Raw genomic sequence first — 19,381 nt, 5'->3', positions numbered from 1 at the left:
CCCTCAGTCAGTTTGCAGATGACACCAAGTTGGGCGGGAGTGTTGATCTGCTCGAGGGTAGGAAGGCTCTGCAGAGGGACCTGGACAGGCTGGATCGATGGGCCCAGGCCAATTGTATGAGGTTCAACAAGGACAAGTGCTGGGTCCTGCACTTCGGCCACAACAACCCCATGCAGCGCTACAGGCTTGGGGAAGAGTGGCTGGAAAGCTGCCTGTCGGAAAAGGACCTGGGGGTGCTGGTCGACAGCCGGCTGAACATGAGCCGGCAGTGTGCCCAGGCGGCCAAGAAGGCCAATGGCATCCTGGCCTGTATCAGAAATAGTGTGGCCAGCAGGAGCAGGGAAGTGATCGTGCCCCTGTACTCGGCCCTGGTGAGGCCGCACCTCGAATACTGTGTTCAGTTTTGGGCCCCTCACTACAAGAAGGACGTTGAGGTGCTGGAGCGTGTCCAGAGAAGGGCAACGAGGCTGGTGAGGGGTCTGGAGAACAAGTCTGATGAGGAGCGGCTGAGGGAACTGGGGTTGTTTAGCCTGGAGAAAAGGAGGCTGAGGGGAGACCTCATCGCTCTCTACAACTACCTGAAAGGAGGTTGTAGCGAGGTGGGGGTCGGTCTCTTCTCCCAAGTAACAAGCGATAGGACGAGAGGAAATGGCCTCAAGTTGCGCCAGGGGAGGTTTAGATTGGATGTAAGGAAAAATGTCTTTACTGAAAGAGTGGTGAAACATTGGAACAGGCTGCCCAGGGCAGTGGTTGAGTCCCCATCCCTGGAGGTATTTAAAAGACGAGTAGATGAGGCACTTAGGGACATGGCTTAGTGGGTGGTGGTGTTGGGTCAACGGTTGGACTCGATGATCTTAGAGGTCTTTTCCAACCTCAATGATTCTATGACTCTATGATTAAGTAGATCACCCTTGGCTCCAGTTTTCTATCCTACTGTTTGTCCATCACAGTAGTGACTTTTGTTTGGGGCAGGATTCACCTATATGCGAGTTAGAACAAACAAGGCCTTGGTTTTGGTGGTATTGCAACTAAACATTGACAAGAGATCTGTATGTCTGCTCTGAGCCGCAGGCCTGTGCAGTCCATTAGATAGTTTGGGCCAACATCCACCTAGAGAACGTGCTGGTTGCTTGTGATTCTTTCTCTTTTTTTCTGCTATTCTATCCCTTAGTTCCTGATGCTTTTGGAGCAGAGCAAATCCTTCAGCAAAGCTCTTCCAGTGTCACGTAGAGAGACTAGCAATGGTTGGATAATAGGTTTCGTTACTAAAGCTGGCCAAGAATTCTCCAAGATGTTTTTCCAAAATGTTTTAGTGTGAACCATCTTCACTTCTTTGAACTGTCTGGTTTTGGTGAAAGTTGGATCAATAAAGACTTTTGCAGGATTGAGGTGGGATGGGATGGGAGATGTGTCCCACCTCTGTTCCCAGATGGGAGTAAGAACCAGTTCAGCTCATTCTGGATTAGCTATATTTGTTAAAGTCTGTGCCTTGCCAAATTACGCTTGACCTTGAGTCTCCCGTACCCTTGATTTATCCCCTGGTAAATGAGCACTGACTTGCACGTCCTGAGTTCTTGCAAGGAGGAGCCCACCATCACAGTCAGGATAGCGAGTGAAACTGGAGCCTCCCTCGTGGCACAGATGGACACCCCAACCTCCACACCATCCCTTACCATCCTCTCTAGCTCCTGTAATTCTGGTGGGAGATTGTCAAAAGCTTGTGCCTTTCATCCCTGAAGTGGGAAGGGGTTTATTTATTTTGTTAATCTGAAAGTTAAGTGGGTGGGAAGATAAGTCTGCAGCCCCGCTCCATTCGTCACATGGTACCAGCTCGTTTCCCTTGAGAGAGGCAGAGCAGATGGAAGGCAGAGATGAAATGCAGATCAAAAGTAAACAGTGTGATTAAGTTTTTGATAAAAGGACAAAACACTTATCATATCAAAGCCGCTGAAAAACACATTAAATGTTTCCTGAACGTTTTGTGTCCACGTAAGCATTAACTGTACTTGCCACGGGGACGTTTGTAACAGCAGGTGGTGGAGTTGGGGAGCGCTGGTGGGGTATTTACCCTCATGGCTCCGCCGCAGGTCACCTGGCTGGCACCAGGAAGGCAGATCTGGCAGCCTGTTAGCCATCCTCTAGCACATCGAACCTCTCTTCCTGCAGATTGGTGGGCCCATGTTATGTGCGTGGTTAGGCAGTCCTTTTTTTAAGCCATGCCCAGCTCAGTTTTCCAGGTTTGGGCACTGTTTTTCCAGAGGTTTTAAGGCACTTGCAGTTGTAGATAGGTGCAGAGTTTGTGGGTGGCTTTTCTCCCAAGCATTGGTGATCGTTCAGTCTCATGCTCAGTGAATCAAGTCCTTAAATACTTTTGTGTAAGCAACATAATTTGTAGTGAGAAGTGTCTATGGGTTGCCTATTTTCATCACTGCGTTGGAATACTTAGCAGTCCTGGCCAGTGGAGAAAGATTAAAAAGCAGTATATTGCCATTATTTTTTAATTTCTTTTCCAATCTTATGAAAGTATGAAATACATTAAAAGAATGTAAAGAAAAGACTTTGTAATAGCCAATAAAAGCTAAGAATGATGAAACAGAGAACAGCAAAAAGGAATAGAGGTAGAAATAAATACAGGAGAAGATTCCCTGTTCCAGTTACTACCATAACACCCCAGAAGCGCATTTCCTCTGCAGTGGCAATGGGCTCAGTTGCAGCAAACCTGACTTTATCATCCAAAAAAGCCACAGTTGAACAAGCTGTTCCTTGAGCTGTTGCATTTCCCAATCAGAGAATCCTTGGCTGAACACACAACCCCAAGGTCTGGGAGAACATTGAGGAGCCCACTATGAGCCGGTGTGACAGCATTGTCCTCCTCATTCCTAGGGATAGAAGGTCACCAGGACACCTTACTGCGAAGTGCCCCAACACTTGTTGAGGAGGGACCTTTCTTGTGCCTTCTTGCTCAGCACCACCTACACAGAGCTGGGGTTATTGATTGTACTGTACCGCTGCTGGTGGTCTTAACATTTTGGTAAAATAAATGCAAAATGCTACTGTAGTGGCTCAGTAGCATTTTATGTTGCCTTTGTGCAGGTGTCAGTGCTGAGTCCAACCTGGTTTTTTCCATTTTATAACCTTGTTTTGCTGTAGGCAAGGAAGGAGCCCCATGCCCTGCCTTCTCCCACATGGAAGGTCCTGTGTAATGGAAACCATTCCCAGAAACAGTCTCCCCTTGCATTTTCCTTTTTTGCCTCTTTTTGCCTCTTTTTGCCTCTTTTTGCCTCTTTTTGCCTCTTTTTGCCTCTTTTTGCCTCTTTTTGCCTCTTTTTGCCTCTTTTTGCCTCTTTTTGCCTCTTTTTGCCTCTTTTTTTTTTTTTACCAGTGCAGAGACATTTTCACATCTCCAGCTCTCAGTCCTTTAGAGCACAGGGATAGTTTAAATGCCGTATGTGTGCAGCCACCTGTATCATCAGTCATTTTGCACGGCAGGGTGTGGAAGTCTGCCCTTCACTAAGATCCCTCCACCAGCAGCGCTCCCTCCAGAGCACCATTTATCAAAGCGGTCCTTCAAGGCACACATTATATTTTACCCTTGTCGCTGCCACAAGACCCTGTGTGCTGTTAGCAAAGCATCTCTGCTCCTTCTGAACCCACGAGCATTAAGTCTGGTTTTGGGACCAGCGTATGGCAGTATATCCTTCCAAAGTCAGGGCACCAGCCCTCCAGTACATTTACTGCTGGAGATTTCCAGGTCTTAGTAAGTACACGTAAGAGCAGCAGAACTTGTGAAACCTGGGGGGTTTGGCTTTTTCTCGCAGGATTAGATTTCCCTGTACTTAGCAATGTTGGTGGATGCTGTTCCTTCAGGTGGTGTATTTGTAAGGTCTCTCACCTCCATACAAGTCCTCTTGAGTCCAGCAGCAGGTCAGCTCACATCGCTGCTCTCTGCCCAGAAGGTCAATAATTTGGGTCTTTCTCCTCTACCCAGCTGCTCAGCTTTATGACACGTGGAGGAACTCAGATGCTTTTGAGGTCTCTGTATCACCCTGCAAATTTTGGTTGAAATTGGCATCTGATTTCCTTCTGAAATGAGAGGAACAGCAAAACAATTGTGTGTTGAATTTGGACTAAAGTTCAGGGAAGCACTTACCTGCTGAATTTTCACATGCTTAAATCTCATTGACTTCAGGTTAAGTCCAAGTTGTCCTCAAGTGAAGTTTTTACCACGTGTGGGCTGTTGTTTCCAGGAAAAGTGGAAAAAGATTTTACACCCAACATGGACTTCTTTACAAATATCTAATGATTTGGACTAGATTTTTACTTGCTATGGTTTATATTAAAAAGCCCAGAAATGGGGCAATACTGCAACAGTTTAAAAAAGACGTGTTAGAATCACAGAAAAGTTAATCAGAAGGGACCTCTCGTGGTTGTTAGTCCAAGCTCTCGCTTGAGGCAGGGCTAACTTCAGAGGTTGCTCAGGGCCTTGTCTAATTGAGTTTTGAAAATCTCCCAGGATGGAGATTGAACATCCTTTCCAGGTCCCTTTTCCAATTTCATGCGGTGCTCAGGGGAGGATTTTCTCTTATGTTCAACTGGAATTTCCCTTCTGCAGCCTGGGGGTGTCGCCTCTCATCCTGTCACTGTGCTCTTCGGAGAAGGGTCTGGCTCTGTCCACGCCGCCTACCTTTTCCATCATCCAAACCACCGTCAGTACAGTAAGACAAATCTCCTTAAGGTTGTTTGCTTGTTTGTTTTCCTCTCTCAGTGCTTCCCTTGTTGTTTCTGTATTCTGCGAGTGATTGACAGCATAACCTCGTCTTCTGCCTACTGCAGGCAATCACACATTTGGGCTCTTTCAAAGGAAGATCTTGTTTCTATTTAGTGCTTTTGAAAAGAGTACTTTGGAAACTGCATAAACAGAAAAAGAAATGAGGTGTTGTGAGCAGAGAAGTCCCCGTCCTAAATTCCTGTCTGCCAAATACTAATGTTAGTTATTATCAAGCTTAGTAGTGCGAGAGATTTTTAGTCTCTGTACAATTGGCCTTCATCCTGCTGTGAACATCACAGTGTCAGTCAACAGTGAGCAAAAAGGCATGAAATTAAAACCTTCTGTTCTTCTTCAGTGGCAAGTAAAGTGGCAACCAGGCACCAACTCAGATATGACACAGGCCTTGCCCAAAAGTTTGAGATTAGACCAGGAACTTCATAATAAAAAGTCAAATTTAATTTCTTAACAATACCCAAGACAGATGTCTCAGTGACAGTTCTACAGCTGTTTTTATTCAGTTTAAAAAAAAAAGGTAACTTTTGCTTAGAAGCATTACTATGTATTTCAGCAAGATTTCTCATGTAATGAGATGCAAAAGTTCAGGCAATATCCTGTTTAGATACGTTTCTATTTGATAATAAAAATGGCATTGGCAGTGAGGGATTGCACTGAATAAATTATTACTTTGAGTTCTGTTTTACGCTGAAGCCAGGATGTGTCCTGTAACTTCACAACTGTTTCAACTTTTTCTTTTCCTCATCTAGACAGCTATATGTCCATGAGATTTATTTCTTGATCTATATAGACGTGCAATTCTTCTTGGGATTATTACCATAGAAACAAGACGTAACGTAGAGCGTGTTAGAAGTAACAAATAGGATTTGGCAGTCTTTCCCATTTACTACACAGAGTCTGAGCTGCGTACAAAAAGCAGCAATTACTTGCTCTAGGAGCCTTATTAACAGGCACATCTGCACTTTCATTAAGACTAGATACTTCAACTTCTATTCTGGCTGGGATGACATTCAGATATTCTGGTCTTTAAACTAAACTAAAATCCCTGACATCTATTTTATTTTTCAGTCAGGGCAGGAATTTGTTGGTTTTGACATTTTGGTTCCTTTTTGTTTGATTGCAAATCCCGGAGGCAGCCCGCGCTCCCAGCCCCTGTGAGCCTCCCAGAAGGAGAAGAGACACAGTAACCGAACCGCTGGCTCCCGGGGAATGGTGCCTCCTTTGAAGGATGAAGTCACCCAAGTTTTGCTCGTAAAGCCTGATCTCCCACGGTGCTGGACCCAGCTCCCAGCCTCTCCCAGGGCTTCACACCCTGCCTGGCTTTACAGGCCCACTGCCCTTCTCATCCTTGGCGGCCCAAGGTTGCTCTGAGTTGGCGAGCTGCAGCAGCCTGAGCTTGGGGGAGTCGATGGGTTGTGCCAGGCAGAGAAGTGCTTTTGCACGCAAGGGTATTTGCAGGAGTAAATACAACGTACTGTGCATGTAACTAAAGCTGACACCACATTTACCGATATACGTGAGGGAGAAACGCAAATTCAAGTTTTTAAGCCAAATCCATGGGGCAGCTTTTGAAGTTGTATGGGATGGTGAAGAGGCAGAATACTAGATGGAACAGGATAAAGAATAGAGCAGAGAAATATATTGAAAAATAAGGACTGAGCACCAGCAGGCAGGACGAGTCCACAGGCTGAGGCGTAGCGGCAGGCAGGCGGTGTCAGCCTGTGGCCCTGTGCCTTCCTACGTGGGAGGTCGGTGCCGGCTCAGCAGGCCGTGAGGTGCAGATCTTGCTCTTCCAGCAGACAGAGGTTATGCTCAGGAGGGAGAGCCGGAGTCCTGGGAGATGTTTTGTAGCTGCTCACAGGAGTAGAGGTTGCGTCTAGGACTCTTCCCTTCCTTCATCTCTTTCCCATCCTCCCTTGCACCAAGTAAAATCAAATTTAGAAGCAAATTGTCAGGTCACAGAGGGGTCGCTTGCTCTGGATGATATATTTGCTGACCTGGGAGTGAGCATGCACTGTCCTTTTCCCAGTCCACATCCTATAACGCTGCCGCTTGTTGAGAGCGGAGCAGCTTCTAGGGGGGATTTCAGAGGCAGCTGGAGATGCTTTAAAGCTCTCAGGGCAAAACCTGTCATCTGCCTGCACCAATTTGGGAACAAACCAACTTTGCTCAACAGAAGAAACATTAAAAGCTGATTGGAAGCCACAAAATTGAGATGAAGCCTAGAACGCAACTTGGAGAGCCCGGAGAACTGATAATACAGGGAGCTTGAAACTGGGCTACATGCTCCAAGTTTGCCTGGCCTCCTTTTCAAAGGTGCTGAGGACTCTGCATCTCTAGTGAAGTCGATGAGTGCTCAGGATCTTTTTGAAACATTTATTTAGTGCCTAAGTATAGATCTAGGACTGACTAACTTCAGGCTCCAAAAATAGTGCAGGTATCTGCCTTCTCCCTCTCCCTCATTTCTTTTTTCGTTGCTCTTTAATCTCTTCTTCAGCTCCCACGTTCTCTGTTCCTTCCAACTCCCTTCATTTTTCCATCTTCCTCCAGTTGACTTCTGCTCCTGCTGCTACCCCTCACTCACTCTGATGCCTCTCCTGTCCCATGGGAGCCACAGAGAATTTCTCGAGGTCCATCCTGAGCAAGCCTTGGGTGGCACCCCTTTTCTCTCCCTCTCTCACCTTAAATTCTCCCTGCCTCATTCTCAGGCGGACAGAGGTTCAAAGAAACAGCTCTGTTCTGCTCAGGAACCTGCTGAATTCAAGTCCCAAGTATCTCACCTCTCCTACATGGGACTGACCAGGGCTGGTAGCAAAAAGGGGATCATCACAGACACTCTTGATTAGAGTCGGAGCCCGAAGCAGCTGATGTCCCTTTCTGGCCCAAAAGCATAAATCAAAATGTCCCATTTTCCTGTGTATTTCCCATCGCAGGCATGATCTGCCAATGACAACAACAAAAGAGGTTATAATGAAGCAATCATGTTGATTTTGTGAACAGGAAGCTCTCATTAATGGCTTGTGTTTTTCAAATCAACCCGAAGACAGATGTGGCTGTGAATCTGATGGATCTTGTCCCTGATGTTTCTGTCTGTTGTAGGAAGGCATGCCGCAAACGCTGAGTTCTACCAGTATGTTTACCCCATGTGGCTTCAGCCCTCATCTACATACTTCGAAAGAAGATGAACAAGGAGGACTGATCTTCCAGGATGGAAACCTTACCTCAGCATCTCTGGATGCTCTAATCCAGCATCTCATACCTACCACTGATTACTACCCTGAAGTAAGCAATTCACAGTATAATAAACAGCTTAATTTTGATGAATTGGGGCAGCACTTTATGCAAAAGTGCAAATGTGTTAAATTTTGAATTAAGAGGGCTAATTTAAAAGCTGCATACAATTAAAGCTTGGTAAATTGGTGCATTGCTTTAAATGCTGTTTCACTGCTCTATAATTGTTCCCTGAAAAAGCAGATCCCAAAGTTGTTACTACCTTTAAATAAGAGAACGGGGTGAGGGGGGAAAGCTGTGGTGGTGATGAATTAGTGATATAGCAGTCAGAGCACTTCAAAAATAGCAGTGCATCCCAGAGAGGTTTAGATGAAGACTGAAGCAAAAAACTTCAAGTCTGAACTGGCATTAAATTAGCTGAATTTCAGTAGCTGCTGAAGTCATCCAGGTCTGTCTGCATGTACAAAACATTCTCTCAGTGAAAACAGAGATGCTCCTTCTGATGGGTTCATCATTTACCTAGGGTTATATTCACACCAACTTTGCAGTCACTGGGCAGCACAGTCCAGATCCTAATCCTTGCTCCATCAGTGAATATTCAGTGTTTCTTCACCAACAGTGTGAGGATTTGAACTGGAAGCAGGTTTATGGTCCTGCAAGCCATTGACTTCCCTGGATTTTGCACATCCTCAGTGGAATTCAGGACACAGTTTTACTGGAAGACTTTTAAGTGCTAATATGTCTCTATAGAAAGGCTTGTATTTCAAAGCACAGAGTAGCATTGACTTCTGGACGGTTTAGAAGACTACGGAAGTTATCAATGCAGAGCAGGCAGCATGTTTTAAATTACCCGCAGCTCAGTTTCTGATCAGCTAAAAATAAGTATTAAAGAAGCATATCAATTAAAAAAAAAAGAGCAGAAAGGCAATAAAAATAGGTAGTGGACAGATTAGGCTGTGAGATTTTCATTAAGCAACGTGTGATGTGTAATATTATACCTGCTGCTCAGGAGCATGGCTAGGTCTGGAGGAAAGAAGATATTCAGGCGCAGGGGGAGGGGTCAGGATGCAAACAACTGAGGATTCACGCGTATGTTTTAAATTCACTGCTGGAATACTTTAAATAATCCAAGGATTTATCCAACAGGCCTGCTTTCCATAGCTTCACAGTTGTGGGACTACATCTGATATGGCTTGGCTGATAGAAACGGATTTTGGGGAGTTAGTAGAATAGATGAAATATTCCTTAAAACAGGCTGGGTGAGACCTGCAGGGCTATAGCAAGATGTGACTAATCTGGGGGCGTCTGCAGCTCACAACCCAGTACAACACAGAGATGCCTGAGTGTCTACACATTTAGCTTTCACTGGCCTCCATGTGTCCCTGGTTGTCCTGTCTCCTGTACCTGGGCTCGCTCCTGTAGAGCGACCTATATGCTATCTTCGCTGGATGTTTGCACAGGGTTTGGGCAACCAAAGGCTGGAAGCGGATGCTGTGGAGGAAGGAGATGCCGCTGCCTCCTGCACCCACTGTAACCAGTTCCATTTTCAGGGTCAGGAATCCTTACGTCTTTTAGACATAAAGGTCTGTCCCAGTGGAAATGCAAAAACCATGGAGTTCGGGGATTTATGGCTAATATTACCCACTGTGCGGCTGCTTACAGCAGGTCTGCTTGTCTTTCTCCTGCAGAAAGCCTATATCTTTACATTCCTGCTGAGTTCCAGACTCTTCATCGAACCCCATGAGCTTTTGTCTCGAGTTTGTCACAAGTGCATTGAGCAGCAGCGGCTGGACGACCCCGTGCTGGACAAGGTTAGTTTATCTTTACAGCAGAAAAATGTGAGGTATTTTCAGTGGGCAGAGAATTCTGGGGCTCTGGTGTGTGTCCTTTGCCTCCCTTCGGATTGAATGAAACTTTCTCATAAAGAATGATGGTTGCCGCCGAGATCCTGACATTGAGGCATCCTAGCATCCATGTCCAAGAGTAGTGCTCCAGGCACTAGTCACTTCAAATCTTCTTCTAATTTTCCCTTTCCCCCTGTCTCAGTCTTCCCAGGTGACTTTCCTTCTTAACTTCTTTAAGGCTCTGATGAAGCCTGAGGGATGCAAGGAGGTAGGACGTAAACCTCACACACTGTCAACTGCATATGTCGACACACCACTCTTTTTCCCATTTTTACTTAATGCGTCTGCTCTTTTGCTTTCTTGCTTCTGGTACAGTAATGTTTCCTCTTGGCCTTACCTGTCACTTTGAACGCTACGTAACAGCATGCAGCTACCCACTGCCTTCCCGTTGCTGGCACTGACAGATCGTCCACACAGCTGTGCTGCAGAGCGGCGCTGTCTGGCACACCAGGAATGAGTTGAAGCAGTAGTGAGGCTGTGACAAGCTAACAGAATGAGAAAATCCAAGCTGTTACTGCGTCAGCACTCGTACTGTTTTGCCCTCAGGACTGCGCAGACTGATACAGTGTGTAGCAACACACGTGCATCCTCTGGCAGTCCCACAGACACTACAGTGGAGATGGATCCCACTGGATCCTATTCAGTGCTGGATTTCACCCAAGCTCTCCTCGGTGCATTGATGGAGACCTATCCAGTACGTTACCTGGAGCAGGAGATGCATTTTCAGTGCAGTGGAGGGGAGAAGAATGTGCATTAGTTGCAACTTTCCAAAAGCCCCAGAATTCTGAAATGATTCTCAAGATCAGCCTTTCCAGCTTTGAAACGGTATTTTTGGCATCACATACTGAATCACCAACATCTGAACGCGTGTGCTTGTTTTTGCCCAGGCAACTGGTTGCGTGAGTAACAGGAGCTCTGCCCTCACTACGGAGAGCAATCAGCCAGACTACGTAGAAATCTGATACTTGGGTTGCCCGTACAGTCCGTGCTAATAGAACTATCTGTAGGAGGTGCAGCATCCAAAACAATTTTTCTGAGGTGTTACGGGTTCTGTTCTCTGATGCTATGGGAGATGCAAATTTAGGAGGATTAAAATGTGAGCATTGCAAAGTTTTGCTGCTCGTTAAACTTAGCAAGAAATGAGAAACATTATCGTATTACAAAGATCACCCAATCTGCCTGAGGTGAGTCTGCAGTTTGGACTAGCCTGTAGTAACACAGAGTTGGTGGGACAAGCTGATTTTGTGTTCCTGAGAGTGGGGCTGACTTTGAAACTTGGACACAAGCGATCTCCCATCCCCTGAGCCGTGTCCTGTGACTTGCACGAAGTCCTCTCCTTCAATTCATAATAGCAGTTTACACAGCTGGAGCAAATGTCTTCCCAGACCTTTGTAGTGTCCAATAAAGCTTTCCTTTTAGCAGCCACCTGCTGGTCTTTGAGCGTGAGCTTAATGCTAGCTGACAGCAGTTATTTTTAGAGATGTGGTTCATTGAAACCGGTTGTTGGTGCAAAGCTGAAATATGCATTTTAACCACCTTGGTTGAAAAGCAGAGAGCTGTGGAGCTCAAGAGTATAATTTTTCCTGATTACAGGGTGCACTTTAGCTACAGTACGTAGGATGCAGAAGGAGGGTGTTTGTTTTGGTCTGTGTTTTCTGTAAATAAAAATGCAGTTTGTTGTTTAATGCAATTTCCTTTTCACGCGTTCTTGGGTAATGGAGGATGAAAGCTTTGGAAGCAGCCGCACTGGCCGTCTTTTGAGATAATACTAATGCACCAGTTGTGCTCTTCCCCACATTTCCCTCCTTGCCCCATGTCTTCCTGACTATTCCCACTGCTGCATTCTCTCATAAATCTACATCAAAAGCAAAGTGGGCGCCAGCTGTGTATTATGTGAGTGGGTGTCCTTGTCCTATCATGACCTTGAGCTCATGTGGGAAGAGAGCAACATTATCAGTAGCCCAGGTAAAGTTACTAAAGTGCTGGTGTTTTGTCCATCTTTTCTTCCTCATGTTACACCTGCCACTGGTCACTAAGCAGTTTTTTCGTACGGCCAGAAAGCAAAGAAGCAAAAAACGCCTCTTTGTTGGTCAAGAAATACATTCCAATTAATTTTTCAGGGAAGGATGAAAATGTAGGAGGGTTGTAAGTACAAAAGGGAAGAACACATGGTTCAAATCAGCAAAAACGCCAGATGTTTTTAAAAAACGTATAAAGGTTGCACCAACAAAATGTCCATCCAACCATAAACCGGCCAATTACATGTGCAGAATACTTAAATCTGCATGTAAAACAGGCAGTTGTGCATAGCATCTAAGTACTGGTATATTTTGCATGCCAAAATGTATCATTTATGCACCACACTATTTGTTTGCATATGTGCAGATTTTGCAGGTGCAACGTAAGTGCCTTCTCACTGAACTGGCCCCACTTTCAGTGACATACATATTTGCTGGGAGATTTTAATGAGTAAACACGTTTCAATCCCTATCCATCGTTCTGGTTTCCATTTCAGGCTCGGATCAGAAAATTTGGACCCAAAATCTTACAGTTGCTGACAGAGTGGACAGAGACGTTCCCGTATGACTTTCAGGAAGAGCGGATGATTGGCCATCTGAAAGACATGATTCACAGGATAGCCCCGTGTGATGAGGTGAGGATGTCTGACCTGGGATGTTGTGTGGAGATGTTAAGTTCATTTTCCCACTTGGTTCCTCCTTTTCCTCCTTTTGCCACGTTCTGTTCCATGCCTCTTCCTGGGAACTCTCACAGCTTTGTTCTCTAATGGTTAAAACCTGTAGTAGCTTCCCTGAAAGCCACACCTCTTAGTTTAGGTACCCCTGTGGCAGTGACATGGGGACACATTGGGAGTGATCAGTGGAATTTGTCTACTACGCATCGAATTGTAAGAGAATAACATTCCCATTTCACAGGCGGAAGATCTGAGGAATAGCATGGACTGAATGTGGTGGTCACAATTCAAACAGCAACAGAGCTGTGATCTCCCAAGTTATAGTCTGGCAGAGGAGTGAAGTATCGTGACCTGAGAGCAGCCATCCTGGCTAAGCAGCAGCTCAGGGAGCGCTCCGGGACGTTTAGTTTAGTGAATGGGGAGCGGAGCAAGCAGCCGGTCATCAAGTGATTACATTGGGGAGCTAAAAAAGATCATCAGTTGCCTGAAGGTACCTGGTGAAGGCTTCCTTTCTCTAAGAAAATGAGTCGTCGTGAAAGTGGAACCACCACAGGGTGTTTATGGCCCTTTTTTTGTCTCACCTTCTCCATTTGCTTCCGTCCTTGGTCACCTGTGCCGAAATCTAATTTTCCATTCCCTACTTTACATGTCTTCAGCCTGGTAATTTTTTTGAAAGAATCTTTGCATTTTGTCATCTTTTTCATTAGTGAATCTAACAAGGGTTTGGCTTACACCTTCCTGTCCTGTGTAAAAGAGTTCACAAGGCCCTGTGCTTGAGCTGGCTGATATTGTAAAGCAGGGACCCAGACAGGAGGTGAGCAGGCACAGAGCAGCAGACTCTGATCACAGGTTGACTGATGCCACCGGAATCCCCATCGAAGTTCACAGTATCTATGGGCCAAGAGATAGCTCCTGTTGAATCCAGCCTGTTTGGCTGATATGGTGAGATACCAAGGGACAGTCCTTACATTTAAAGAAAATACAAATGTTTATGGACATGTAGCTTCTCTGGGAGCGTGAAAGTGGCAGAAGACAGCAGTGTGTGGCCTGCTGGGCAAAACTCAGTCTAGATGGCTGCATGGTCTTGGCATTCAAATGCATGAGCCGTGTGTGGCAGAGTAGGACACAGTGAATGGAGTCTCTGGGAGACCTGCTTGCAAATTCAGGTGGGTGAAACCCATAAAATAATTCAGAAACATTAAAAATACCACAAAATCCATGAAAATAATAAGGATAAGAGCAAATAGTACATAGAGAGTCTCTAATTACTTCTAGGTTAACCATGGGATGTGGAAGAATTCAGTTCCATTGGCTACATCAAGGCCTGGCTTCAGGCCACAGATGGGTGCAGTTCAGTAGAATAAAAAGCGCATACCTGTGAGTCCAAGAAAGAGAGGGGTGGAGAGAACAGAGAAGGAATTAGCAGGGTTGCAGCGCAACAGAAATTAAATTGGACCCTCCTACCCACATGAAACACGAGAGAAATGGAAACAGCTGCTCTTGGGCTGGGATGGCATCACGGCTGGCACTTTTGGGTGGCTGTAGGCTGACATGGCTTGGCTGGCTGGGCTGGCCAGCCCGTGGAAGAGGAGGGGTGGGAAGGGGAAGCTGCGTGACACTTTGATGGAGGTGAAGGGAACTTCAGAGTTTTAGAAGGAGCCGAAGTGGCCTCAATTCCATTGACCAGAGCAGTAAAACTTCTCCTCAAGGGGAAGAGGCAATGAACTTGCTCCTGCCAGCCACCAAGAAAGGTGCCTTGCAGCTCTTCAGCATCTGAAATGGGAGAAACTCATACAGACCCACCAAAATCACGTCCACTGGAAAGAAGGAACCGGCCAGAAGGGCAGAGAACAGGAGCTTTATGGGTGCTCTTTAAAAGCAGTAGCTGCCCTGGTGAAGAGCCATAAATGCTAAAAATCAACTTTTTGCATACAAAGCAATAGTTTATTTGCCTAACCTGAGCAAGTGCTGCACACCTTTGCTCCGGAGTGGGTATAGCTGTGTACCGATGCTTATGGCTGCCCTTTGGGGCAAATCATTGCTTTTCAAATATTACTAGGCACTATAATTGCAAGTGATTATGCCTGAGCAAAATCAATAATTAATTTAAGAAACAGCTTATCCTGCAAACGCAAATTTCCTTTTTTAAGGGACAGCACGAAAGAGTGGTGGTGCCATTAGTTGTTTGGAAGAAAGTTGTTCCCATTGTGGATCATAGAAATTAAAGATTGAAAGATTTGTGAGGTCATCTAGTCCATGTAGGTTAATGCAGGATTTTCCCCTGCAGTGTATGCTCCTGTCCTTTGTAGAGTCCACTTTCTAAAGGCTCTGTGATGTGTTTATAAAGGTGTCCATGCTGAGAAGCATTTCTTAGTAAGTGCTGTGATTTGCATTTAGAGTTAGAGATTGTAATTAAAATTTGAGCTCCTAAGCCACCTGCTGAGGCCTGCCGTCTTCAGAGCAACTTTCCCAGTTAAGAACGAAACATTTTCTTTAAATATTAAACAGTAGTATGCTTCTTTTGACTGTTAATGTGGCAACGAAGTGAAATCGGTTGATAAGAGTCCAGCATGCAGCCCCTGTACGATGGGGGGTCACTTTGTGGTAAGGTAATTACCGGCATGTTGAAGGCAATGAACAATGTTGTTTTCGCTTAGTGAACATAGTTTAAAGAAGGCAGGAAATGCTTTTAAAAGGGCAAAAGCAGGATTTTTTTTTAATTCCTCCCCCAACACGCACAGAAAAGCTTTCTAGGCAAGGGTGCACCCAACCAATTTTCAGTGAGTCTCTTCAAGAGCTCTAATTTCTGAATAATCTTTTTTGTGTCCATTAAGGGTCTCTCATTTCATTTTTTATTAGGTGGTTGGCTTACCTGAGTCTTCTCTTACTGTTGTCTATATCTGTATTATTATGCCGTATTCCCTACAAAACGAGGTGAAACTAGATCTCTTGATAAGAATTTATTGAAAGGCTGGCTAATATGCATGTCTTTCAAGCAATTTTATGCTGCTTTTTGGCTTTTCATCCAAACAGTGAAGAATTTGATACTGCACAGACATGGCTGGTCCAAGATTTCTCATCCAAACTCCTTTTTGAAAGAGAACTGGGTTTTCAGCTAAGTTTTTTAGCCAAATGTTTTATGTTCTGTAGAAGACTTGGATTTCAGTGCCGTGCCTGCCCCCCACCCTGAAACTAATTCCCCTGTTTACAAAATATGTTCACAAAATACCAAATATGTTGCTATTTGAGTTTCCACTAAAAAATAACATTCTATTAATATAGAGCTTGATAAGCTGTGCTGAGATTTGCAAACACATCTGGATGTAAAGCAGAGAAATATTTAGATGGTGTGCAGTAGTTTGGGTCCAGGACAGTCTTTGTAAATCAAAGGTGTGACCATCTGTTTGAATGGGGATTTACATGAAGTAATCTCTCTTCCTTGGAGCTAGTATACATCAGGAACAGATAAAAACTGAAAGAATGTTTTTTAATTTTTTAAAAAATTATTTAAATTATTTATTTTTACATCTTCCTCACTTGATTTTCACTCCTCCTGTGTGACTTGCTTCCAAATATAACGTGTTGCCATTCTCCAAGACAAGTCCCTCCTGCCTTCTAGGTACTTGCTTCATTTCGGACTTACCAGCTCTATTTTGAAAGAAAGCCTGACTACATCCTGCTTGTCTGGCCCGTGTTCCATCCCAGCTCAAGAGAGCACCTTCCTTGAGTGAAATGAGAGGTTCCTCAGCAATGTGAAACCTTCTGCTAGAAAAGCTGTATGAAAGTTAGTGTTGCAGCAAAAGTTGAAGTACTTGGGATGTTCTGAAGGTTTCCAGCCTTGAACTGTAATGGAAACAGGGTAGATGTGAACGTGTTATTCTTCACTGTGAAGTAGTAGGAGATGCTGCTTCCAGTGTGCAGATGGGATCCTGCATAGGCGAGAAGAGCACTGACTCTGGCTTCTGGTACCTTGAACACCTAAAACATGAGCGCTGTCAACGCCTAACACTGAAGACTATCCACAGTCTACAAAAGTCTGAAGAAGACAAAGGCTGTATCTAAACCATGGGATTCAGGAGTACTTCCCAAGACTTCCCTTGGGCTGCATCCAGCTTGGGATGCAACACAGGTGTGTGTTGGTCTTCATGGGAAGGCACACTCCGGCCAAGTCCCTGTTGTGATGATGAGGACTGTGTGGAGGGTGCCAGGGTGTACATCTGCTGCGCAGTACAGATGTAACAGAAGAGGGCTTTGTGCCAGCTCTGGTTTCACGCTGACAGATAACAAACTGATGTCACCGGCAACTTGACGTTACTAAATTCTGTTTGGATGGGGAGTGAGGAGTTATTCCACTTGTGAGCAGCCAGAGGATCTCTCCACTGTGTGTCTTTGTGCTGGAAGAGGAGCTGGCAGTAGGCCAGCCTGCAAACTGTTTTCCCAAGTGACCGTGCTCTTTGAAATTGAGCAAGCACCCATTGCACCCATGCCTGATGCTCCTTTTTCTGGCTGGGAAAGCCCACGAGGCCGTGTTCCTCAGCAGGGTACACCCCGTGCTCCACGTGAGGCTTTTGCCCAAGGACATTTCCAATTAATCCTTGTCTTTAGAGCCCGTCCACCAGTTCTCTCAATTATCTCAGTTTTATGATGTCTGCATCTGTCAGTCATGAAGAGTTGAAGGCATTTCTTTCTGCCGATCCTCCATGGCCAGCAGCTCCACTCACTGTCAAGAGCTGCTCTAGCTCTAAGAACAACCTGAGCAACTTAGTAATGATCATCCTGCTGAGCACATGGCTGTGCTTGGAATACGATATGAGCTTCCTTCAGTAGCAGTTAACATTTTGGATATTAAATACTCAAAGCTGCATGATGCTCAGACCACTCCAACTGGGTAGCAAGTAGCAGCATGCTTCTGCTGCTCTCAGCTCAAAAGGATGGAGAGAATAGTGTTAGAAACATTTCTTATTCCTAATAAATAGGAGTTGACTAGGCACCACTAACAGGTAGAGTTCTCGGCCAACATGTAGCTGACATAAAGGATAGGTACTGAATGCTGCTGTGCTCCAGAAAGCTGCAATAACTCATGTTGTAGCATTACCTCTCCTCTGATCCTGATGTTGGCAGGAATATGCGGGTATCAGTGCCAGCCCAACCCACCAGTCCTGCCTGCCTCTTCTCTTGACTGCAGTGTTTCTGTGGTCCAGAGCACAGAACTGTAATTAAGCCAACTGGTTATTCTGAAATAGGCTTGTTGAAAATAAAATGGTAACCTGTTGCTGGCTTAGGAGTATTCTGCAGAAGGGAAAATTCAGCATAAAAACACTCCTTTGTCAAGGTCTGTGGGTGGTTTATGTTTCTTTCTCTCCCTGTCTCTCCAGGCCTACTGGAAAAAGATGAATCAGCTTTTGCAAACCCTGAATCAGAAGCTTGCAACCCTCAGCCATGGGCAAGAAGGGATTGTCAAGATCAGTGCTACTGTTTCTGATAAGCTGGTTGCCTTTAAAAGTAAACCTCCGTCAATTCAGAGAGAAATCCTGAGCGTCTGCAGCGACCCTTACACTCTGGCTCAGCAGCTGACACATGTGGAGCTGGTAAGTGGGAATGGTTCCCAACTTCTGCAGTCAGAGATATTATTTTAAGCCATCAGCTGCTAAGTATTCCAGACACAACCAAAAAATGTCTGCACTGCTGCAGCACATCCCGTGCTGTATCAGCACTGCAGCAGGAGGCAGGGTTTGACAGGTCAAGAGATGCTTGGGAAGCAAGCTATATATCAGAGCGTTCCTGTGCATCTTGGGGCGGGTCACTTTACCTTTTCAGCTTGCTTATTTGGGAAATGCGAGTCATAGTCACGGGAAGGTCAAGGGGTTCCCACTTCTGTAAGGTGCTCTGAGCCCCACAACCTGAAGGTGCTACTGAAATGGCTGGTCAATAGCCCTTTTATTAATTTGGAAGAAATTTTAACAGTTCAAATCCATTCCTACAGATACACAAAGCTTGAGTTGTCTGATGCGTTTTTCATTCTTCCCTTTGGGACTTTGTGCATGGACATACAAGGGTATGCACATACCACCCGCACAAAGCCCTGCTGTTTCCCTCCTTGGACTGCAGTTCACTCTTAAATAGGGTTTTGATGGTTAATCGCTCCAATTGCAGTACCAAGATGTTGGACAGACTGTTGTGTTGCACACCCTTCTCCCAGGTTCAGGTCCTCCGTGTAGACCTCCTGGATGTTCACAGAAGAACATAAAACATTGCTGCCATCTGCAGATCTCTTGATGCTGTAATGATTCCCTGCTGCCTGTCCTCCTGTAGACAGTGTTCATCCTTGAGAGGAAGGCTGGAAAAACAAACCATGAAATGGACTGTGGATTGGAGTGAATTAGCCTTGGGAATTCTGAAGGTAGTTGCTATTCTATTTGTCAAGAAGCGGAGTAGTTCAGAAACCCCAAATTTAGGATCATCTTCTCACCTTGGTTAGTTTTCAGAACATGCAACTTTGGCTCTCTTTGCTTTGTATAACTTAAGCCAGAGAGTAGAAGTCCTTTTGCCTGGAGTTTTTTTCTTGCTTTTCTTTTCCTCCACAGTACAACTGTCTTCCAAGGGGAGATTCCCTGTACCTGGGGCACCGCTGCACTTTTAAAACTGATGCAGCTAGAGGTTTTCATTCCACTTCACTGTAATCAATGCTGCCTACCTTCTCTTTCACTTATGGCATCCAGTACACCAACTACTCTGCACTGAAACTGTCTGAAGCTTATTTGTTAGTAAGAA

The 19,381-nt window shown here is 45.2% G+C and overlaps 1 protein-coding gene across 3 annotated transcripts in view; it reads left to right on the top strand.

Annotated features, from left to right (window-relative positions):
• The window catches only part of RASGEF1C (RasGEF domain family member 1C), an 88,023-nt gene that overhangs the window by 43,659 nt on the left and 24,983 nt on the right, over positions 1-19,381 (top strand). The window contains exons 2-6 of one of the 3 annotated variants that reach the window (XM_076349826.1): positions 4,613-4,715; positions 7,883-8,065; positions 9,703-9,825; positions 12,434-12,571; positions 17,986-18,198. In XM_076349826.1, coding sequence (XP_076205941.1) covers positions 7,889-8,065; positions 9,703-9,825; positions 12,434-12,571; positions 17,986-18,198 — 651 coding nt within the window. In that variant the 5' untranslated portion in view covers positions 4,613-4,715; positions 7,883-7,888. Of the gene's footprint in view, positions 1-4,612; positions 4,716-7,882; positions 8,066-9,702; positions 9,826-12,433; positions 12,572-17,985; positions 18,199-19,381 lie in introns of those variants that run through there. The other 2 variants (XM_076349825.1, XM_076349824.1) reach the window with 2 other exon arrangements.

The sequence above is a fragment of the Aptenodytes patagonicus genome, chromosome 12, assembly GCF_965638725.1.
Source record: "Aptenodytes patagonicus chromosome 12, bAptPat1.pri.cur, whole genome shotgun sequence".
Lineage (NCBI taxonomy): Eukaryota > Metazoa > Chordata > Aves > Sphenisciformes > Spheniscidae > Aptenodytes > Aptenodytes patagonicus.
The sequence above is the reverse complement of the archived record's forward strand: the minus strand, read 5'-3'. Positions and strand labels throughout refer to the sequence as shown.